This window comes from Pipistrellus hanaki, assembly GCF_964339955.1.
Source record: "Pipistrellus hanaki genome assembly, chromosome: 1".
Taxonomy (NCBI): domain Eukaryota; kingdom Metazoa; phylum Chordata; class Mammalia; order Chiroptera; family Vespertilionidae; genus Pipistrellus; species Pipistrellus hanaki.
In genome coordinates this window covers 168563672-168588525 of record NC_140503.1, presented here as the reverse complement: position 1 = coordinate 168588525, position 24854 = coordinate 168563672, and the positions used below count along the sequence as shown (strand labels likewise).

The following is a 24854-nucleotide window of genomic DNA, read 5'->3' as shown; positions in this document are numbered from 1 at the left end:
AGAATTTTTGAGCCCAAGGAAAAGACACTCAATGTACAGTATATATTATTTATATAACATATATATAAATATATTTCATGTATTTCACCAATCTTACCATGCAAGCCTCCATTAGAGCAGTGTGCATTTCATCTGTTTTATGCTCTTGATCTGCGCCTGCTTCCAAAAGAAATCGCACCATCTCTAGGTGTCCTAGACCAAAAGTGTATTAAGATAACTTAAAAATCTTATTCCAAAAAATGTATGACAAATTATAATATTTTAATAAGTTTTATTTAAATTGTAGCAATACATTTTTACGAATAATACTCAAGTTAGCTACAAATTATCCTCAACAGCTGAATACAATTTATACCAATGATCTTTGGTGTTCTACTCCTTCCCCCATTGCCCTACAACTATTGCTACTAGCATCCTTGAAGCAAACGGTCAAAGATGCCATTAAAATCCAACACCCCCTTTAAGAGCATGCTATAGTTATTTTATTTTATTTTTTTAATTTTTTTAAAAAAATTTCTTTATTGATTATGGTATCACATAATTGTCCTCATCCCCCCATTCCCAGCTATAGTTATTTTATTTATGGTGTGGAATAAATTAACTATCATGAACTAGCAGCCTAGGGTGATTATAATCCTTGAAGTTATTTTTATGAGGAAATGTGTTTTAAACTTAAATAACTAAAACTTTATAGGAACAACCTGCATATACATTGAGAAGTGCATACATTATTGAATATTTATTCATTCATTTATTATTTTTGTTAATCCTCACCCTAGGATATTTTTCCTCATTTTTTTTTTTTTTTTTTTTTTTTTTGAGAGAGAGAGAGAGAGAGAGAAGGGAGGGTTAGAGAGAGTAGAAGGCAGAGAGAAAAACATCTATATGAGAGACACATCGACCGGTTGCCTCCTGCACCCATCCTGGGTGGATCAAGCCTGCAACTGAGTTATGTGCCCTTGACAGTAATAGAACCTGGGACCCTTCAGTCCCCAGGCCAAAGCTCTATCCACTAAGGCAAACTGGCCAGTGAGTGCTCTTCATTTATTTAGATTTAACATACTGTACCCACACATGTGCACATATTTATGTAGTCTCAAATAAATCATATGCTTCAGTTCAGATAAAGACAACATATAAGTAGTTATAAAGACAAATTTTAGAAATGACTTCAGATATAATAGAAAAATTAATAATTTCCCACTAAAATTATTTGGAATGAGCTTCAGTCAATTTTCAATCAACTCGAACTAGAGAGCAGTGGATGATAGAACCACAGATAAACAATTTAAACAAAACTAACGTTGGTAAGTGCAGTATCTGCCACATCTTGTTTTTACTATCTTTTCTCTGTCATTCTCCCTTCCCAAATATACACATCAATATTCAGCCTCAGCCTGAGTTCTATCCCATCTCCATCTCCTCACTGTCAATCTGTGGCCTAAGAGACCTCACCAGAAATAGAGGAAAGAAAGAGGGTTCTTGGATCATGAACCCTCTACATCCAGCTTCTATTTAAAACCTGTAAGCCGCAACTACAGGTACCCCTTTTGGAAAGCAGGGTGGGGCTACAAGCAAAGGAGAGAGGAAAGAGTCGTTATATACAGCCGATTTCAATGTTCTTCTGGCTACCTGGGACTTAGTTGTAAAATGCAACCAGGTTCAAAAAGTATTTGGGAAAAAGGCAGCGAGCCACCAACCAGCCTGCTTAAATTTTCTCCTCCCAGAAGAATGGCCTCTGCCTAATTCCTAACAGAACTAATGGATCTCAGCTGTGCTTCCTAATTACCCTGTATCTGAAAATTTGTTACCATCAGATAATCAAAAACACTTTAGATAGACTATATTTTCATATTTAACTTCTATTTTAGTCATTTATGTATCTAAGCATTATCTTAACCATATTTCAAAGAAAAATTTTCCAGAAGAATTCATACAATCTTGGGCACTCTGAAATAGAAAAACAAAACACCAGGGCCAGGAGTAGGGTGAGGCAACAAAGTCCCAAGTACAAAATTTAAGGAGGTGTTCACTCGAATGCTTGGGTAAGTGAAGATTCAGCCACTGGAAGCATTCCTTAAACTTTTTCACCTTGCAAGAGCTTTTTCTTGATGCCTCAAAGTCAATAATTCATCACTTATTTTATGAAATAAACATGGCATAGCTATATGGAGCAATGAATTGAATGGCTATGCAGACTCCAATTTCAGGTAATTTGCTTTTTTAAAGTTCCTTAATTTATAGGCATTTATCTGACATAAAGGTGAAGTATGAAAAACATCTGATTCCGTGGGCTGTCTTTTTAGAATGCAGAATGTAGAGCATTTGCTAGCTGAAGACTAAAGCATTTTTTCAAACAATTGTGTTGCTATCCCAAGAGTATTTTTCTGTAATATCAATATTTTTCAGTTGGTTTACATCACTTAAAATATTATGTATCTCCTTTGTAACAGCTATATATGGTGAGCCATTCTCAATCTCAACCAGCTCCTACTTCTGACTTTACTAAATGATACTCTAATTTTTTTTTTTCCTTCCGTGGTCCCTACCTGCCCCACTAAAATTGTTCTTTTTAATTCAAACTCCCTTCATACCACTTTTTATTCTTCTTCTCATATCTCCTCCTTTTCTTCAATTTTTCTCTTTTCTTCTTGGTATCAAAAGAAATACCTTAAGTACCTTGTTGTTAGGTCATTCTGGCTTTTATTATGTTTTCTTTTAAACTCAGACTGAATATTTCTGGTTTCAGTAGAATTCTTTTGTTTGAACCAGGGAAAATATTCTAACATGCAACACTATTTAAAAGTGCATATTAAAGTTAAATAACTTTCTGATAAAATAACTGGAATAGTCATTCTTTATTGACAATACTAAGTCTATATTTTTTAAAAGTTTACTTATTAGACTTTTACTTCAAAAGACTTTAAACACCAATTAATTACATGCTATACTCCATTACGTTTTAATTTTACTTTTTAATTTAAAAAAACTTTACATTTGAAACTTAAAAAAAAAATTTTTAAAATATACTGTACCTTTATAACAAGCTAATGTAAGGGCACTCTCTTTAAATTCATTGGAATGCGTATTAATGCCAGCCCCATTTTCTAGCAGCAATCTGGCTACTTCCACATGTCCAGCACTTCCAGCTTCCATAAGAGGAGTGTGACCATTTTCATTGTGGTCCTCAATACTAGCACCGGATTCCAAGAGCACCTTTACAACATCTACATAGCCTCCAGCACAAGCATATGTAAGTGCTGTGTTGCCTATTTTAGTGAAGAAAAACAAAAAGACATTAACATAAAATACTAAAAACAGAATCTAATTAAGCATAAAAAAAAAAACTGAAATGGGAGACTATAGTCTTTATACACTGAGTAGCCAGATTATTATGATCTCTGAATGCATAATAATCTGGCCACTCAGTGTAAATTTAGATAATATACTTGTATATAACTCTGTTCCTTACAGCACTTTATCTTACTGAAATCAACTTTCTACTCTTTGGATTTAAATTCAGGGTCAAATACATGTGGAAAATCAGATACACTCTACCATGATTGTAGAGTTATAAAAAAACTGAGCAATTCTGAAACTAACTTTTCAGATGAGAAATAGGTTATGTCCATCCTAACTTTAATCAGAGAAATGTTTCACAAGCTTTATTTTCTGCTATTGTAATTATTCATCATTATTCATCATCTATAGACACACCTCATACCATTATTTTAATCATACATATTTCTTTTCTCTACAATTTCATCAGTTAATTGATGAAAGTTCAAGTAATTTAAAAAACATTCTTTCTCCCATATTATGGGAGGAGGGGGGATAAAACAAAACAAAACAAAAACTTTCTGGGTAAAATAAGAATTTCTAAAATCCCTTCAAACCAGAATCTGCATATCTTAAAAATTATTTAGTATTTAAGTTTTGAAAATCTTACATGGAAAAAAAATGCATGAAATATATTTTCATATGATTTCAGAACTTTTATACAATTTCATCTATGTCCAAATTTAAAAAGAAAAAAATTTAGACTAAAATTTTGCCCCTTCTGGGGCACAATGTTTTCATATACTCTCTTTTTCTATAGACCACAATTTAGTAAGAGTAGGCAATGGAAAGACCTGCCTTTTATTCGGTACCTCCATATCTTCTCTTACCTTCTCCCCGCAAAATAGGAAACCTGGGTTTGCAAGTCAGAGCTCACACCTCTCCTTTTCCAAGAGAGAGCCCCTTCTAACTGGGCCAGTGTTTAATTTTAAAGAACCTTAAAAGGCCAAGTAACTGCCCTTATATACAAAAGCTATTTTGTATATATTCAAAACATAGTATATATACTTTACATCAAGTGCACAGACTTATGCAAACATGCAGTGTTTATAAGAGAATTGCAAAAGCATCACTAATGATGACGTTCATGTCAAGTAATATTACCAAAGGGTATTGAAATTTAACAAAACTAAAAAATACACATAACCTGTTGAAGACTGTGCATTGACGTCGGCTTTATGAGCTAGCAACAACTTCACAATTTTGACATGTCCTCCATTAGCAGCAGCCATTAAAGGCGTAATGTCACCTTTGATTCCCCTATCTTCCACATTTGCATGCATCGCCAACAAAACCTTATGGGAAAAGAAAGTTTAGAAAATAATTTCATTAAAAAATCTGAACATGTTCCACCTGTACAATCATACTTAAATAGAAGAGCCAATAAACACAAAATGTAGCTAAGAAAACTATTGGTTGAAACAATCATATTGTGTGCCTTTATTATTTCCCTACTAAGCAGGCCAGATTAAAAACAAAATTTAAAAACTCATGAGCTTTATTTTGATAATACAAACCTGTGCAAGCTCATAGTATCCAGCAGAACAAGCCAAACAAAGGAGGCTCTCCCCTTCCTCAGTGTGTTCATTTACACTCCGCCCTTCAATGAGTAACTTTCGCACAGCATTCACATCTCCTTCTGAACAGGCTTCTGCCAAGCTGCGGCTATTAGGGAAAGAATATTGCAATATCATGGTATGATGTTATAAAACACCGAACAGTCTTAGTACATAGCGTTAAGCAAGAATAATTATTTCAATAGGATCTATAGGAAAAAACCTGAAAATAATTCAGTTCATTGAGTTTTTTAATCTCAATATAAAAGTCACTGAATTAAATTTTTAACATTATAAATATTATCTGTTATATAAAAACTAGAGCCCTAGTGCATGAAATTCATGCACGGGGGGTGGGGGGTGAGGTGGGGTGGAGGGGAAGGGTGTTTCCTCAACCAGGCCTGCATTTTCTTGCAATCCAGGACCCCTCAGGAGATGTCTGACTACCAGTTTAGGCCCGATAAACTGGCAGTCAGAACATCCCTGTTGCAACCTGGGACCGCTGTCTCCTAAGTGCTTGCCTGCCTGCCTGCCTGATGACCCCTAACCGTCTCTGTCTCAGCCTACGCCTCGGCGGCTTCATCCAGAAGATTGTTCGGCTGTCCGGTCTAATTAGCATATTTCACTTTTATTATTATAGATCAAGTCCAATTTACTGTAAGTATAAAGAAACCAAAATTTTGCCGAAGCCGGTTTGGCTCAGTGGTAGAGCGTCGGTCTGCGGACTGAAAGGTCCCAGGTTCGATTCTTAAATCAAGGGCATGTACATTGGTTGCAGGCACATCCCCGGTGGGGGGTATGCAGGAGGCAGCTGGTCAATGTTTCTCTCTCATCGACGTTTCTGGCTCTCTATCTCTCTCCCTTCCTCTCTGTAAAAAAACCAATAAAATATATTAAAAAAAAAAAAAAAAAAAAAAAAAAGAAACCAAAATTTTAAAACTTTATAAAATATCACATGAATAAAATACAATTTATAAGTACACTTCACTTTGTTTAGGAACTGGAATTTGCTTTTTTAAAAAATCGTCACCTGAAGGCAGACTTAATGAGAGAAACATTGATGCAAGAGAAAGAAAGATCAATCTATCAGTTGCCTTCTGTAACTGTACGTGCCCCAACCCTACCTGCAACCCAGGTATGTGCCCTGAGCTCCTTCAGGTTCTTTTGAATGAGAAAGCCAGAGATCTTGTTTAAAGAAAAGTAGATCATGTCATTCCTGCTTGTTATAGCCTCTAATCTCACAATAAAGGCCAGAATTTATACAACACCTGTCCAGCCATAACATCTCACACTCTTCCTTTTTATCTTCTTGTTTTATCACTTACTATACTTACTCTTGCTCTTTCTACTTTAGCCACAATGATTTTCCTGCTTGTTATAAAAAATGCTGATTAAGCTCCTTTTACCAAGAGAACCTCTCTCAGACATGCTCATGTACTCCCTTGACTATTTCAGATTTTTACAAAAAGGCCACCTTTTAAGTGAGAATCTCTGACCATTAAAAATGCAATGTGACCTCCAACGCCAAACACTGCCCTAGCACTTCCACTCAATTATCCGACCCATAATTCTTACCATTCATTGTGTGCCATACTAAGTATTTTACCTACTTGTTAATTGTATTGTTTCCTTAGCAAGGTCAGTCTTGAACAGCAGTTAGTAAGCTTATCTTATCTTCCACTCTATAGGATACTGACTGTTCCTAAACTGTCAGTGTTCTCTATTCTTTCTAAATTTATCCTTCCCACAAGACACTCTCTGTATAAGAACGTACCCTACCTTTCTCTCTTCCAAGTGGTCTCTTATTCTCTCCCCGCATCAGGCACACACCACCCTGTACCTTCCCATTTAGACTTTCATTCAATTTCCACAGGTATGCTAGCTTTAAAACAACCTTATAAGAATTACTCTAGTAACAGCTGAATTTAAGAACTCATGGAAAAGGGTATGCTAAATATGGCAAGATACTGAACTTACCTAATGTAAAATCTGGAATATAGCACTCACTGTATTCCACTATATTTCTCATGCCTTGCTGAATAAATATGACTGTCACAAACATGTTCTACTGCTTTGTTGATTACTTCAAGTATTTTCAATGCCCCAACAATCTATACATTTTTTTCTATTTTATTTCCAGTTTGAATTAACATTAAGGTATTTTAATTTTCTCTTCAAGGTGTTTTATAATTTTCTCATTTTCTCTCTTGCTAGTTTGAGCAGGCACCACATCAAAATATATCTAGAGATTGCCCGGCAGGAGTGGCTCAGTAGTTGAGCATTGACCCATGAATCAAGAGGTCATCGGTTCTATTCCAGGTCAGGGCACATGGCCAGGTTGCAGACTCAATCTCCAGTAAGTGGTGTGCAGGAGGCAGCTAATCAATGTTTCTATCTCTGCCTTTCCCTTCCTCTCCCTCTAAAAATCAATTTAAAAAAATAAAAAATAAAAAAATAAATAAATAAATATATATATATATATATATATATATATATATATATATTTTTTTTTTTATTTAAAAATATCTTGAGATCAATAATATTGTAGGCCAGAAAAACCGAACTGTTAACTAAGGAACAGAATCTGAGGATACCTAAAGAATAATATATGAGAAGAATGGTAAAGTAAATTACTAAGAACACAAAAATCTACAAAAATAAAGGCAATACCGAGCAAAGAGAAATAGCGAATTCATATCTTGGTAATACTATATAACTTCTTTCACATTCTTAAAAGTAGATGCCTAAAACAACTATTATACAGCCCAGTCAGCATGGCTCAGTGGTTGAGCGCTGACCTATTGAACCAAGAGATCAGAGGTTTGATTCCTGGTCAGAGCACATGCCTTGGTTGCAGGCTCCATCCCAGGTTAGAGGGCATGCGTGAGGCAGCCAATCAATAATTCTCCCTCATCACTGATGTTTATACCTCTCTCCCCCTCTTCTTTCCTCTCTGAAATCAATAAAAATATATTAAAAAACAAAAACTAAACTATTATACAAAAGCCAATTCTTAAATGCTATTTTTCATTCTCTAAATATATACAAAAGAGAATATTCCCATTTTCTCAATTGTTTAAAGGCAACTGCTAAAATAAACAAAATAGCTTCATTTTAAAGAAAGAAAAAAAAAGGTTCTGAGGAAATAAGGAATATGTATTAATGATTTCCCCCCAGCCATTTCTTTGGAGTTTATATCAATTTTTCACACTACTATATACATAATTATTTTCATATATGAGACAGTGTGAGTTTTATTGCATAGCATCATCAGAAAAACTTAAAAAGCTAAGTCACAATCAATTTAGTGAATGAGCCTTTACTATATTATATGCAAGGAATTGTAGGACATACAAAAATAAATGTACATGCTACAATGTGCTTGAATGTAAATGTTACATTCAAGTACTGGAACTAGATTTATGACATTTTTTGTACATTTTTAAAACAAACAAATAAAAACCATGCCCTTTACAAGATAACTATGTACATGAACTGGAAAATGGCATGACTAATTAGAAAGCATTTACTACTTTGTCACCAAAACATTAAAAGAAATGAAAACCTAAATCAGCAAAATATCTTTTATAATGTATCAGCTAAGAAGTTAGCTTTGTAGACAGGCAGACACTGGTGTCCCAAATCTGTCACTTGTCACCTATTTAAACTTAAGCTATTCACTTCCCTTAAGCTTTTCGTGCGTAAAATGGGTATAAAAACAAAATCCATGATTAAGACTTTTTGTTAGTATAAACAAGGTTACACATGTAAAATGTCTGGTATATAGTTCCAGGAACAAAATAAATGTTAATTACTTTATTATTTTTAAGAAAATGTTTTTATATTGATTACAATGAAAATGTACTTACTTGTCCGACTGCACTGCATTTGCTGTGCTTTCAGCTCTCATACGGGTAAGTGCAGCAGCAGCTTCATCCAACGCACAACTAACAGATGATGTCAACCTCCGAAGCACTTCAGGATCTGCAAAGGCTTTACCATCAGCCGTAGATAATTTGCCTATTCCTATATATTATTGTCACACCAAAATGAATGTACCCAAAAGGAAAAATAAAGCAAAATTCAAGTTATTTAACTCAATATATGTTATCAAATAAGATACAAATGGTACATTGTAAGTATATGTTGTCTGCCCTGAATCTTTTAGAAAAACACTCTTCTCCAATTCTCTGATAATCTTTCTATTCCTTCCAAGTGACCTATAACTGCTTAATTCCACGATTCTCCTGTACTAGAAATGGGTGTTTGGCTACACTGAGACAATTAAACAACCTATGTTCAAAAGATGTTAAACTGCTAAGACGAAAACCTTGAATTATTTGGTCAATTTTCGCACCACAAGTGAAAAAGACTACCCCAAAAATAAGTCAACAAAGAGAAGAAAAGAACAGAGAAGAAAGGAGACAGAGTTCTGATAAAGTTATTTTGACTCATTGACACTAATGGTGCCAGAAGCCAGCACCAAGCCTATACTTTTGGTAAATAACCACTTTTATTTAAGAATTAGAGGCCCAATGCACGAAATTCTTGCAAGAGGCTTGGCCCTCGCAACTCTGGCTTCATCCGGAAGGATGTCTGGAAGGTGTTCAGCTGTCCGGTCTAATTAGCACATTATGCTTTTATTATTACAGATGTTTAGTTGGGCTACTATCACTTGTGACCAAAAATGGACTAATAAAACATTATAGGCTATAATAACCTATATCTAAATACCTATATCTAAATACCTATATCTAAATACCTATTTATTTCAAATTAGGACTGCAACTTATTATACTCAAAATCCTATCTAAATGTACCATATTTTCAAAATTCAGAATAACAAAAGACAAACATCCAGAAATAACAAACATATTTGTGCAGGTTTCTCATCACAGAAGGGTTTTAGGGTTAGGATTATGTTATATGGCACAGAAGAACTGAAGACAGGGATTATCTTGGTAGGCCTGACCTCATCCCATGACCCATAAAGAGATTGGCTGATTAGAATGGAGAAAAGGAAGTTAAGACAGAGGGGCAAAGCAAGAGAAGTCAAAGATAGAGGATGCAAGAGGAAAAAAAAAATGTGGGCAACCTCAAGGAAGTGAGAGCAGCCCCAGCTAATAGTCCACGAGGAAACTGGAACCTAAGTCCTACAACTCCAAAGAACTGAATTCTGTTACCAACAACAATAAACTTGGAAGCAAATTTTTCCTATTGCCCAGTCAACTCAGGTGACATCTTAATTTCAGTCCATGAGACAATGAACAAGGCAATCTAGCCCCACTGTGTGCCCTGATGGCTCATCTACAGAAACTAAAAGATAGTAAATGGGCATTGTGTCACATTGCTATGTTTATTGTAAATTGTTATGCTCCAATAGAAAATTAGTTATATTACATATATAACATATATGATAATATATAACAAACTATATATAGCAAAACCCACCAGTTGACAATATATTAATGTACACCTTTAAATTTATCTTTCAATGGCATTGCTACTAATCATAAACAAAACACAGGATTCATCCGGCATTTGAAATCTTAAATGTGAAAGATAGCAAAAACAATTTTCAAAATAAGATCAAAACCTTAAAATGCCAAAACCTGTAATGCTTTGGAGAAGGAAGAGTAAGGAAAAATAGAGTTAGAAGAATATCCTAAATAAGTTTGGCATCAAACTTCTGAACTGCAATAGCAAAAATTAGGAGACAATGGAGCAGGAACTTCAAAAGTTTTTTAAAAAAGTGATTTTTAAACTAGCCGCCTATGCCTAGTCAAACTATCAATTATGAAGATAGTGTCAAAGGCATTTTGGGCAAGGTCTCAAAAACTTTTCTCAAGCTTCTTTTCTCAAGATGCCTAAACTGTAATAAATCTCAACATCATTAAAAGAGAAACAACCAAAGTACCTATGTGATATATAAGGAAACATAAACACCAGGAATGACTAATCTTGCCAAATGAACAGAAATCTGGTCAAATATCAGGATCTGAATTCTGATTCAGGAAATGACCACACACAGAAGTACAACTGGGAAAATCCATAGAACGAGACAAATGACACATTTCTTTAAAAATAAGTAGGAGCCCAGCCTGCATGACTAAGTGGTTGAGCATCAATCTATGAACCAGGAGGTCACGGTTCAATTCTTGGCAAGGGCATATGCCTAGGGTGCAGCTCAATCCACAGTGGGGGACGTGCAGGAGGCAGCTGATCAATGATTCTCTTCCATCAATGATGTTTCTAGCTCTCTCTCCCCCTCTCCCTTCCTTTCTGAAATAAAAATATTAAAAAGTAGGATAAAAACCCCTAGATGGTGTTACTCAATGGTATGAGTGTTGATCCATGAACAGCAGGTTTAATTTCTGGTCAAGGGGATTCAATCGCCAGCCCTGGTCAGGCAGTGTGCAGGAGGCAGCCAATCAATATGCCTCTCTCATATTGATGTTTCTCTTTCTCTTCTCCTCCTCTCATACTTTCCATTCTCTCTCTAAAAAAAAAGGAAAAAAAATCAATAGAAAAAATATCCTCAAGTGAGGATTAAAAACAAACAAACAAAAAAATAGGAAAAAGGAACTGTTATGACTAAGGCATACAAACAAATTCATTAACATAAAAAATAATTTCTGAACACTGACAGGATATCTGGCAATATTAAGAAATTACTATTACTTTTTTTCCTTAGATATGCAATGGTATTATGGTTTTATTTCTCTCTTTTTAAGACATTTTTATTGATTTCAGAGAAGGGAGAGAGACAGAAACATCAATGATGAGAGCGAATCATGCCCCACACTGGGGATCGAGCACACAACCTGGACATGGGCCCTGACCGGGAATTGAAACATGATCTCCTGGTTCATAGGTCGACACTCAACCACTGATCCATGCCAGCCGGGCTTATTTCTCTTTTTTAAAGTTCTTAATTTAGAAGTACATACTGAATTATTTACATATGAAATATTATAATATGATGCTTAGATTTGCTTTAAATTAACATGTGGGGTGGGTAGTCAGCAAGGTGGTAATATGTAAAGATGAAACCAAGTGTCCATACAGCCCAGTAGGTGAGTGTCAACCTATGAACCAGGAGGTCATGGTTTGATTCCTGGTCAGGGAACATGTCCAGGTTATGGTCCTGATCATAGGGGTGTGCATGAGGCAGCCAATCAATGATTTCCCCTCATCATTGATGTTTCTATCTGTCTCTTTTTCTCTGAAATCAATAAAAATATATTTTAAATTGTGTCCATACATTGATGGCTGTTGAAGCTGGATGATGGATATGTCAAGGATTTACTATCCTATTCTTTCTGGGTTTGTATATGAAATTTTTCATTTAAAAGGGAAGGACATATATGAGGAAGGAAAAGGATAAGTGAGAGAAAGAAAGAAAGAGAGGGAGGGGACAGGCTAGCTTGTTACCTTCTATAAGTAAAATAAAATGGTACTCTACCTCCAAAAGTAACTCCTTTTGGCTATAATCAACTTTCATGTAGCAACATCTTTGTACCTGATTTAGCCTCTTGGAGCCCAGAAAACAAACATTCCTTTTGTATTCGACCTGAGTTTTCTCATCTTCAGGAGAAACAATCCCTGTTCCTCTTATGACATGTTTTCAAATTATTTTACAATCCCCATTTCCCTCACACAGATTCTACAGCAACATCAATTTCTGGCAAATGCTAAATTATATCTCTACTATACTGTGACAAAGAGTTGTCTATACTCAAGGACAGGGCCTTCCATGCGTCCCTACTATGTTTTTATCTGTATCTGGCTAAGAAACTTTTAATACCAGGGTATGCATTCTAGAATTTTACCCAGGATAGAAAACTTAACTATGAGTCCTTCAAATATTTAGATGCTGTGTTAAAAGATATTTACTCAAAGGATTATCAAACAGTAGGTCAATTTTATTCTATAATTAAGTAGCAGTTTACATGCATTGCATGTACAATATATAGCACAGCGAGGTTCTCAACCGATGAACACAGTACTGTTATTTAGATAATCAAGAGTTACTGCTCCGTTATCATTAAGACACACACACACACGTATATATACACATACACACGTGTGTATATGTGTGTGTATATATATATATGTATACACACACACACACACACACACACACGTAGCTAAATCTTTTATTATGTCATGTAATCTCCTATAGGAACAATATAATTATGATCCACTTTACAAAAATAATAATTCACTTTACAGGGTTCTAAGAGACAGTCTCTGACAAAAAAAAAAAGTGGGGGGAATTATATACAGTCGATTCTCGTTATTCATGGTATTTGTGTTCTATAGAGTTGCTGGGAACCCTGAATTTATGAATACTGAACTACCGCTTCTTCAGGAAAATAGGATTAGGTTCCTTCAAGCTTCTGATCACAACATTTGCATTAACTAATCAATATATTTTTGTTGTATGTGTGATTTTGTTTAAAGACTACCTTATTTAATATTTAGTTGATTCTTTTAACATTAAACTCATGACTAATAACTCATGCATGATAGAAGCTTATCTAACATGTATTTTTCTTAAGGCACATCACAGCCTTCTCACATTTAGAAACACTAGGCAGCATTTCAGCATTATACTTTGGGGCCATTTTAAACAGTGAAATTAGCAACAAAAAGTACACAAATTTGAAAAACGTGGCACTAAGTAGACTGTGAAAAGGACACTTGTTTACAGTATGAAAGCTGAAACAAGAAGGCAGAACATCACCTTATTCCACCTCAGCGGGGAACATGTGTGTAGGACGACTCAAAATGTTCACCATTCTGTGCATTTCTATGAAAGACTGAGAAAGTGCTGTGAGTACTAATTTCGGGGTACAAATACATTTTATCAAGTAGGCAAATTCACAAATATGGAATTCAGGACTAATGAAAATCGACTGTATAAGAAGTCCCTTTTTATAAAAAGGTTGACAACAATGTTATATTTTACTCTGGTAATAAAACTATTCTTTAATGAAATGTTCCATGTAATTCTCTAAAAAGTAATACATTAACCTTTATGAACAGTATTATACTAAATATACAAGGTCATACATTGATAATGACAGAATTTTTTTTTGACTTATTGTAACTTTAATTAGGTAAACTTATTACATATGCGGACTTTGCGGACTTACCTGCAGCTTCTAGTAAAGCTTCCAGTCTAGCTTGTGTCTCTGGATCTACTGTCCTGAGGTCTGCACCATCAGCAGTACCTGACAAAAGCAATTTGGAAGCTGTTTCCAGCATTGGATTTTCCAAGTCATCCTGATCCAAAATGAAAGACTCCACCTAGAAAACAAATACAAACAGAAATGAAGGGAGGAATGAAAGGAGAAATGGAAAGTGAAAAGAGAAATAAACAGTAGAAAAAGGGGAGAGAAAATATTTTTAACGTAAATATCAACGATAGTAAATTCAGTGCAACCCTAAATAAATTCAATGGGGTTATATAAGCCTACTGTATAACGAAAGGAGAAAATTACAATTGTAAAAGAATTTTAAAATATATTATTACCATGCAATCTAAATTTTTTACAGAAATCGTAGTATTCTTTTCTATTTTAATTTGTGGGATGAGGGTCAGGTAGAAGAAGGATGTAAGGTTAAACTGTGAAACCTTTGACTTAGGCAGAGGATCTATATCAGCTGTTCTTAGATTTTTTTAAAAAAATATATATTTTATTGATTTTTTACAGAGAGGAAGGGAGAGAGATAGAGAGCCAGAAACATCGATGAGAGAGCAACACCGACCAGCCGCCTCCTGCACACCCCCCACTGGGGATGTGCCCGCAACCAACGTACATGCCCTTGACCGGAATCAAACCCTTGACCTTTCAGTCCACAGACTCTATCCACTGAGCCAAACCAGTTTCGGCCAGAAAAGTTTTTAAGTTCTGGAAAGCTTTTAAGCCCAGGCAAATAAACTTCCAAAATTCTAATTTGTACTTGAAAACTTACTTTTATCATTGGCAAAAAAATAACCACCAATCATTTTCCTTAAAGTGACAGGCTCACTTTTATTACTTCCAAGAACTTTTGCCAAATATCTAAATTTGATCAGTGTAATGTGCTGTCAGTTATATTTTTCTAGTAAAAAAGACATTTCATGAGAGAAAAAAGGTATCATTACCTGACACCTAAAATACACAGAAATACTTTATGTGTATTCCCCATTTTGTCACACACAATATTAAAAGGATGTATTCAAAAGTGATTTCATAAAATAAATATTTATTGCTTCAAGGTTTTATTGTTGCTTTTAATCCTCACCTGAGGATAATTTTCTCATTAGTTTTTAGAGAGAATGGAAGGGAGGGGGAGAGAGAAAGAAACAGATGTGAGAGAGACACATCAACTGGTTGCCTCCCATACCCACTGACCAGGGGATTGGGATTGAGCCAGCAACCAAGGGTGTACCCTTGACTAGAAATGAACCCATGACCTTTCAAGTCTGTGGGCCAATGCTCTAACCACAGAGCAACAGGCCTAGGGCTCAAGATTATTCCTAAGGTAAAATGGCTTTTTTAAAACTGTGAGTACAATAGTTTCTAATTGACTTAAAAATTTAATCCATAAACTCAAGTTGCTTTTGAAGCCCACTATTCATACTATGTGAAAAATAGTATGAATACTATGTGAAGAACATAATGATAGTACTGCAATTCATACTATGTGAAGAACATAATGATAGTACTGCAATTTAAAGAATTATAAAATAACAAACTTCTAACACTTAGGGGAAAGTTTGTTTTGACATCCTTTGTCATAGTGCTGCTTACAAATAGGTAGTACAATAAACTTCCCTATTTTCTGACAAAACATCACTACTTAACATGATTAGGGAACCTTATTTCAAAAATCTAAGGTACTCCTAACACTGTTATAACTAAAACAGATTTTTAAAAGTTACTAACCTAGAACACAATTACATTCTTGCCTAGTATGTAGATGTCAGAAATAAGGAAAAAAACAAACAAACACCTTAAGGAACATTCTTTACCTTCATAACATCAAAAACTCTGTATTATTCCATCTTTGAAAGTCATCTTTCTTGTAAACAGGCATAACTGCTATATTTAATCAACACATTTAATACTAAAGGTTAAATTTAGAGGGAAACATTTCCTAAGCTAATGCGGCTTACCATTAAATAACATTTCAGATTTCTAATATTTCAAATACAAATACACAGAACCCTTTGAAAATAATATCAGTAAATATTTGAAGAATTTCACAGTATGTTAATTTAACCAGCCAATTCTCTTAAGAGCATTAAGAAAATGAGTTTCTAAAGAAAAGTTGCTTCACAATGAAATTTTCTGCTAAACAATATTCGAATCCAATGGGAGAAGACAAAGTAAAGGAAATAAACATGGAAAAATAAACACGAAAACAATATTTTAAAGTTTTAGAAAACCAAAATTCTCAAAGAGTAGTGCATGGTTAATGCCAAATTAAAAGTTCAGGTCAGAGGTATTAAAATTGTTCAAAGAAGATACTGCATGCAGAAAGAATAATATGAAAGGTGTGTTTTTTTTTTACTGAAGTAACTAATTTGTATAAGACAAGAATGTAGCACTGATAGACAAATATACAATTTCTATATGCTAGAACAGAGGATTTACTGTAGGAAAAGTCAGAAAGTTAAAAGTTAAATTATAGAAGGTATTAAGATTTAATCAAAAGTGACTTTCAGACACCAAGTCCCCTATTGCCAGGTTGTAACTTAACTAGGCTTGGTAAAAATTTACTAAGAATGCATGTCCACCTTCATGAGGAAGACTAAGTACAGAAATAGTTTCTAATTGACTTAAAAATTTAATCCATAAACTCAAGTTGCTTTTGAAGCCCACTATTCATACTATGTGAAAAATGTGGTAATTTAAAAAACAGTACACTTAAATGACTAATAAATTCTATATATGTAGATTTTTGAAAGGTATGAGGATAAAAAAATAGAAATGAATATCGTATAATAAAAGGATAATATGCAAATCAACCAAACAGCAGAACAACCGTGTACATGTTCTGTACCCGAAGCTACACTGTGTTCTAGTAAAAAGCCTGCTCAGATTGGCCAGAGTCAGAGAGGCGGTCTATTAAAAAAAGAACTGGTGTTGCCTCGGAAGTGGGGGGTAGTCTTACACAGCGAATATAGGCCTAAACCTATGTTTTAACTGTAAAATTAGGGGGTCGTCTTATACGCCGGAAAATACGGAATTCATCACCGATTACATACTATGTGAGAACAGTAAGATGGCCAAAAGAGAATGGAAATGCAATAGTTATCAATTTTCTCCACAAATATAGGCTAGAAAGTCAATTCTCAGTGCAAAAAGCTAACTATATCAAACAAGATTTTAAAGTGGTACTAAGTAGATATTAATACAGTGATTACACAGAGAAAAAACTCCTGAATGAGAATGGTAAAAGAATAATGCTATGCCCTAATTCCATGGTCAGCAAACCGTAGCTCGCGAGCCACATGCGGCTCTTTGGCCCCTTGAGTGTGGCTCTTCCACAAAATACCATAGCTTGGGTGAATCTATTTTGAAGAAGTGGCATTAGAAGTTTAAAAAATCTGGCTCTCAAAAGAAATTTCAATTGTTGTACTGTTGATATTTGGCTCTGTTGACTACCAGTGCCCTAACTGGTTTGGCTCAGTGGATAGAGTGTCGGCCTGCAGACTCAAGGATCCCAGGTTCAATTCCGGTCAAGGGCATGTACCTTGGTTGCGGGCACATATCCAGTAGGGAGTGTGCAGGAGGCGGCTGATGGATGTTTCTCTCTCATTGATGTTTCTGACTCTGTATCCCTCTCCCTTCCTCTCTGTAAAAAAAAAAAAAAAAAAAAAAAAAAATCAATAAAATATATTACAGTGGTGCCTCGCATAAAGAACGCCTCGCACAGCGAACGCTGCACACAACGAACTTCATTTCATGATTCATACAACGAACTTCGTTTCACACAACGAAGTCGCCCGAGCTTCCACGACCGCTTTGCCCGAGCTTCCACGACTGCTTCGCCCGAGCTTCCACGATCGCTGCCGATGTATTGCATCCTTCCGCGCAGGCACTGCAGGCAGTCGTTAGTCACTGCGCTTAACTTAAGCACGTATCGCGGCAATCGTTCTTCATTACGAATTAAATCACGCACGTATCACGGCAGTCGTCCTTTTAAGTTAAACTCAATATTTTTTTTATATCATGGCTTCTAAAAAAAAGCATATTTTATGCTACAGAACGAATTATTTTTTTTAACATGTATTGTTATGTTATGGGAAAACACGTTTCACATAACGAACTTTTCGCACAACAAGCTTGCTCCTGGAACGAATTAAGTTCGTTGTGTGAGCCACCACTGTATTAAAAAAAAAAAAAAAGAATAATGCTAAAGATGGGGCCTTTAAATACTGTGCTGAGAAGCTTAGAATGTATACTAGAGGGTACACTGGGGGGAATGGGGATCCCTCAGCCTGGCCTGAGCCCTCTCACAATCCAGGATCCCTGGGAAGATAGATATCTGCCTACCAGCAGTCAGACATCCCTCTTGCAGTCCAGGACCCTAGTTCCTTACCACCCACCTGCAGTGGAGGTGGGAGAGATGCTCACCAGCCATGAGCCCGGCTTCTGGCTGTGCGGAGCTCCCCCTTTGTGAGTGCAGTGACCATCTTGGGGCAGCTCTTGCATTGAGCATCTGCCTCCTGGTGGTCAGTGCACATCATAGCGACCAGTTGTTCCACCATCATCCCACTGTTCAGTCGATTTGCATATTATGATTTTATTAGATAGGATGTTAGGTTACTGAAGGAGTAAATACAGGCATACTTGTTTTACTGACCTTCATTTAACTGCACCTTGCAGGCACTGCATTTGTAAAAGTATTTGTGGCAACCCTGTGTCAAGCAAGTCCATCAGCACCATTTTCCAACATCATTTGACCACTTCACGTGTCTCCATATCACAGTTTGGTAATTCTTGCAGTATTTCAAACCTTTCCAGTATTATTATATTTATTATGATGATCTGTGATCAGTAACCTTTGATATTACAATTGTAATTGTTGTGGTATACCACAAACTGCATATAAATGGGCTAACTTATTCAATAAATGTCACATGTGCCCTGGCTGGTGTGGTTCAGTTGCTTGGGCATCATCCCATGCACTGAAAGGTTGCCAGTTTGATTTGGGGTCATGGTTCATGCCCAGGTTGCAGGCTCAATCCCGGAGTGTACAGGAGGCAGCCAACAAATGCTTTGCTTTCATATCGCCGTTTTTCTCTCTTTCTCTGCCCCTCTCACTTCTCTCTCTAAAAATCAATAAATATCTTTTTTTTAAATGTCATGTGTATTATAACTCCTCCACAAACAACGCCCACTCTCTCCCTCTCGCTGGAACTCCCTACTCAATGAGATTTGGCCAATTAATAAACCTACAAGGGCCTCTAAGTGTTCAACTGAAAAGAGTAAAAAACAGTTCTCACTGTAAATCAAAAGCTAGAAATGATTAAGCTTAGTGAGTAAGGCATGTCAAAAAAGCCTAGATAGGCCAAAAGCTAGGCCTTTTGTACCAAACAGTTAATCAAGTTATGCATGCAAAGGAAAAGTTCTTCAAGGAAATAAAACTTCACTGCAGTGAACACACAAATAAGAAAGTGAAACAGCCTTTTTGCCAACATGGAGAAAATTATAGTAGTCTAGATAGAACAAACCAGCCATAACATTCCCTTAACCCAAGCCTAATCCACAGCAATGCCTGACACGCTTCAATTCTATGAAGACTGAGAAACGTGAGGAAGCCACAGAAGAAAAGTTTGAAGCTAGCACAGGATGGCCCATTAGGTTGAAGGAAAGTTGTCTCCATAATATAAAAATACAAGGTGAACATCGAGTGCTGATGTAAAAGTTGCAGCAAAAAAACCCAGAAAACAACAAAAAAGAAATAGAAGTTGGAGGAAGATATCTAGAATATTTAGCTAATGAAGGTTGTTACACTAAACTGATATTCAATGAAGATAAAACAGCCTTATATTGGAAGAAGATGACATCTGAAACGTTCATAGCTAGAAAGGAAACGTCAATGCCTGACTTCAAAGCTTCAAATGACAAGCTGACTCCCTTGTTAGGTGTTAATGCAGCTGGTTACCTTAAGTAGAAGCCAATGCTCATTTACTGTTCTAAAAATACTAGGATTCTTAAGAATTAGGTAAAATCTACTCTGCCTGTGTTCTATCAATGGAACACAGCAAGCCTGGGTAATTAACAGCACACGTTTACAACATGGTTGACTCAAACTTTTAAGCCAACTGGTGAGACCTCTGCTCAGAAAATAAGACTCCTTTCAAATATTACTACTCACTGACAATGCACCTGGGTCATTCAAGAGTACTGATAGAGATGTATAATAAGACTCATGTTGTTTTCTTCTTCTTCTTTTTTTTTTTTTTTTTTTTTTTTAGATTGATGTTATTTTGAAGCCTGCTAACAAAACATCCATTCTGAAACCCATAACTCAAGGAGTAATTCTAACTTTCAAATCTTGTTTAAGACTAGAGGTCCATTGCATGAAAATTCATGCACTGGAGGGGGGCTGCCTCAGCCCGGCCTGGCCCCTCACAATCCGGAAGCCCTCAGGGGCAGGAGGTGACCTGGCCATCAGGGAAAGGTGACACTCCATCATACCTCTGCTGCTGCCACCGCTAGCAGCGCAAGCCTTGGCTGGTGCTGGTTACCTGAGCCTTGGGTGGCCCTGGGCAGCTGCCACTGAGGCTTGCCTGTGCCTCAGGCTGGCTCTAGGCAGCTGGGGGGCTGATGGGACTCCAGAGGCAGGCGCACAGCAGAGGCAGGCCCAGCCTTGCTACGCCTGCAGCCCCGGTGGGGCTGAGGGGACTGGGTGCCACCATCTTTGAGGGCATGGCAATTAGCATATCCCCTCTTATTGGCTATGGGCGCCACCATCTTCGTGACAGTGTGAGGGTCAATTAGCATATTCCATCTTTATTAGATAGGATAAACATTCTGTAAGGCTATAGCTGCCTTCCATATTGATTCCTCTGATGATTCTGGGCAAAGTAAATAGAAAACCTCTGTAAATGATTCACCACTCTAAATGCCATTAATGGCATTCCTGATTCACAGGAACTGTCAAAATATCAACATTAACAGTATGGAAGAAGCTGATTCTAAGCCTCAGCGATGACTGTAGACATGATGGAATCAGCAATAGAACTAGAATTAGAAGTGAAGACTAAAAAGTGACTGAATTTTTGCAACCTCATGATAAAACTTTAACAGATGCTTCTTATGGATGCGCAATGAAACTAGATTCTTGAGATGAAATCTGCTGGTGACGATATAAAACAATTTAGAATATTACATAAACTTTGTTGACAGAGCAGCGGCAGGGTTTGAGAGGATCGACTCCAATTCTGAAAGTCTGTGGGTAAAATGCTATCAAACAGCATTGCATGCTATAGAGAAATCCTTTTGAAAAAGGAAGAGTCAATCGATAAGTCAAACTAAATTGCTATCTTATTTTAAGAAATTGCCACAGCCATCCCAATCTTCAGCAGCCACCATGATTAGTCAGCAGCAAGACCTTTCACCAACAAAAAGATTATGACTTGCTGACGGTTTAGTAGATAATGGTTAACACTTTTTAACAATATAGTTTTTTATTTTTATTTTTATTTTTATTGGTTTCAGAGAGGAAGGGAGTGGAAGACAGAAACATCAATGATGACAAAGAATCACTGCATCCTGCATGTCCCCAACTAGGGATGAAGTCACAACTTGGGCATGTACTCTGATTGAGAATCAAGCAGTAATATCCTGGTTCACAGATCGACACTCAACCACCAACCCACACCCGCCAGACAGCAATAAAATTAGTGCTATTTTAGACAAAATGCTATTGAACACTTAATAGACTAATGTAAATATAACTTTATATGTACTGAGAAACCAACAAGTTCACAACTATTGGTTTGGAACCAAAGTTGCAATATTTCTGAGAAATGCTATAGTAAGATAAATAAGGAATTATTTGAGATAGGTAATATTAGAAATAGTTTGGATTGATGACAAAAAAATCTGTTAGGAACTTATTACTTCAATATGTAAAATGACATATTATGTAAGGTGGGGATAGAAAAAATAGTTATCATCTCTGAGCATAAAAATAACTTAGAAAATGAGAATCCAGTAACTCCAGAATTTGGACTTCTTGACCTGGAACACTCCCCCATCCTCCCAATCCACCCCTATCCAACAATTTATTATTGCTTCTGTTGTTCTAGAAACTACCCTGTTTATTTATCTCTGAATTTCAAGAAGCTAATCTATATTTCAAGAAACGGTATCTAAATCTTGACTATATAACAAGTGTTTTTAAAATAATAAAGACTTCACACTCTTGCTCCAGGAAAACAAGGTATCTTCAATCCAAAATTCACCATGCTCAAAACTTAAAGATTCAGTCAATGAGAAAAATCTATCCAAAAGAATTTTTGTTTTTTCATGATTTTTCTTCTTAGTAAATGTGTTTTTATTTATAACCAATTTTGTCATTTAAAAAAAATTTTTTTTAAATATATTTTATTGATTTTGTACAAGAGGAAGGGAGAGCAATAGAGAGTTAGAAACATCGATGAGAAAGAGTCATCGACAGCTGCCTCTTGCACACCCCCTACTGGGGATATTCCCGCAACCAAGGTATATGCCCTTGACCGGAATCGAACCCGAGTCCCTTCAGTACCCAAGCCGACGCTCTATCCATTGAGCCAAACCGGTTTCGGCCAATTTTGTAATTTTTATGACAGAGTGATTTTAAAGACCTACCTCATACTTGATACTACTTTACCTACAAAAAATTAAAGTTCATTAGAATAACTTGACTTAAAGGCCATCATCATAATAAACTCAAGTGTTGTCACTTATCCAGTGACTAGAGGCCTGATGCACAAAATTCGTGCACTGAGGGGGGTATCCCTCAGCCCAGCCTGCATGTTCTCCAATACAGGACCCTTCGAGGGATGTTCGACTGCTTGTTTACAGGGATTGAGCTATGGGGGTCCCTGCTGGGGTGTCTGGCCAGCCTGGGTGAGGGGCTGAGGGCTGTTTGCAGGCTGGCCACATACCCTGGTGACCCAAGCTCCCAGCCCCTCCTTTTTTCTTTTTTTTCTTTTCAGCGCCTCCTTGAGCAGAGGCCAGCGCCAGGGCCAGCTGGAAGCAGGTCTCTGGGATTTATTTATCTTCTATAATTGAAAATTTGTAGCCTTGAGCAGAGGCCAGGGCCAGCCAGGGTGGGAGGGAAGCTTGGCTTCCTACATCACTGGAGGCAACCCAAGCCTCCTGCTCACTCCAACTCTGTGGCCTCTGCCATCTTTGTTGGGTTAACTTGCATACTCGCTCCTGATTGGCTGGTGGGTGTAGTGGAGTAATGGTCAATTTGCATATTTCTCTTTCATTAGTGTAAATATTCAGAGAATAGCCTACATAAACATTAATTCAAAGCAACAATCGTTTTTGAATCTTGGTATTACTTATCATTATGAAAGTATTTGTTGCATATAAAATATACTGAAAAGCAGCATATAAGAAGGAGAGTATTAAGAAGTTGAGTAACTTGAATCTATTAATATTGATGGAATAAATTCATTTTTTTTAAACATTTTACTTTTTAAAATATACTTTTATTGATTTCAGAAAGAGAGAAGGGGGTGGGGGGTACATCAGTGATGAGAATCATCAACTGGTTACCTCCTGCATGTCCTCTACTGGGGAATCAAGCCTACAACTTGGGCATGTGCCCTTGACCAGAATCAAACCTGGAACCCACTGAGCCAAACCAGCTAGGGCAATAAATTCTTAGTAGTTTACATTATGTTTCTCAAACAAGCCCAGAAAAAAATAGAGTATTTGTTTTTCCTTGTTTTTTTGGAATACAGACACAAGATTATATGTAACATAAAACATTCATAATTATAGCCGTAATTATTTTTTTCTTTTGCACATGGCTCTGAAACCTAATAGACTCTTTGGTCTGTTCTTAAATACAATAAACTTCAGCTAAAATACTATAATTCTTAATAAAGAGTAAAATATTCAAAATTTAATACTTTTTTCTGTACAAGATAAAATCTTAGTAGTTACTGAACACTGATCTATGTATATAGTGAAATGAGATAAAAACTGTCTTTTAAAAGATGTCAATTCTGAATTTAGACAATTTATGTTTTCAACAACAAAAATTACTAAAAAAAAAAAAAAAATAGCATTGGAATAACAAGACTAAGGAGATACAAAAGAAGCTAGAGTATTACTTCCTATCTCTAATATCTCAGGTAGTTAATAAAAAAACGATACATTGCCCTAGAGGGTTTGGCTCAGTGGATAGAGCACCACCAGCCTGCAGTCGAAAGGGTCCTGGGTTCAATTCCAGTTAAGGGCCCAAGGCTCCATTCCCAGTAGGGGGCTTGTAGGAGGCAGCTGACCAATGATTGTCATCATTGATGTTTCTATCTTTCTCTCCTTCTCCCTAACTCTCTGAAATCAATAAAAACATATTAAAAACAAAATAAAGCATAATACCTTAAATTAGAAAATTTAAAACATATTACAATATAATAAACATATTACTAAAATGTCAGATTACTTAAAAAATAGAAAAGCCAAGACTGAATGAAATAATGCCAAAAGTCTACTTTCAGAGAAAGGGAGCAACTAGTTACAAATACTGTTTAGTTCAATTTAATGCCTGCAGAAAAACTGGAATAAAACACAGTTTTCAAACTAGAAATGAAACAAAATCAAGGAAATTCAGTAAATTCAGCAAAACACAAGGGATGGGATGGAGGATAAAAAAATACAATATCTATGCCATAGCCTTCAATGTTAGGAAAAAGACAAAAGGCAAAAAGATCAAGTTACTATA

At 36.1% G+C, this 24854-nt stretch overlaps 1 protein-coding gene across 7 annotated transcripts in view; it reads right to left on the bottom strand.

The window, feature by feature from the left end:
• The window catches only part of ANKRD17 (ankyrin repeat domain 17), a 156415-nt gene that overhangs the window by 79156 nt on the left and 52405 nt on the right, over positions 1-24854 (bottom strand). For all 7 annotated transcript variants that reach the window (XM_084890475.1, XM_084890476.1, XM_084890479.1 and 4 more), the window contains exons 2-7: positions 14057-14210; positions 8765-8921; positions 4857-5004; positions 4487-4634; positions 3036-3269; positions 98-192 (exon numbers count right to left, since the gene is read on the bottom strand). In XM_084890475.1, coding sequence (XP_084746601.1) covers positions 98-192; positions 3036-3269; positions 4487-4634; positions 4857-5004; positions 8765-8921; positions 14057-14210 — 936 coding nt within the window. The remainder of the gene's footprint in view (positions 1-97; positions 193-3035; positions 3270-4486; positions 4635-4856; positions 5005-8764; positions 8922-14056; positions 14211-24854) is intronic.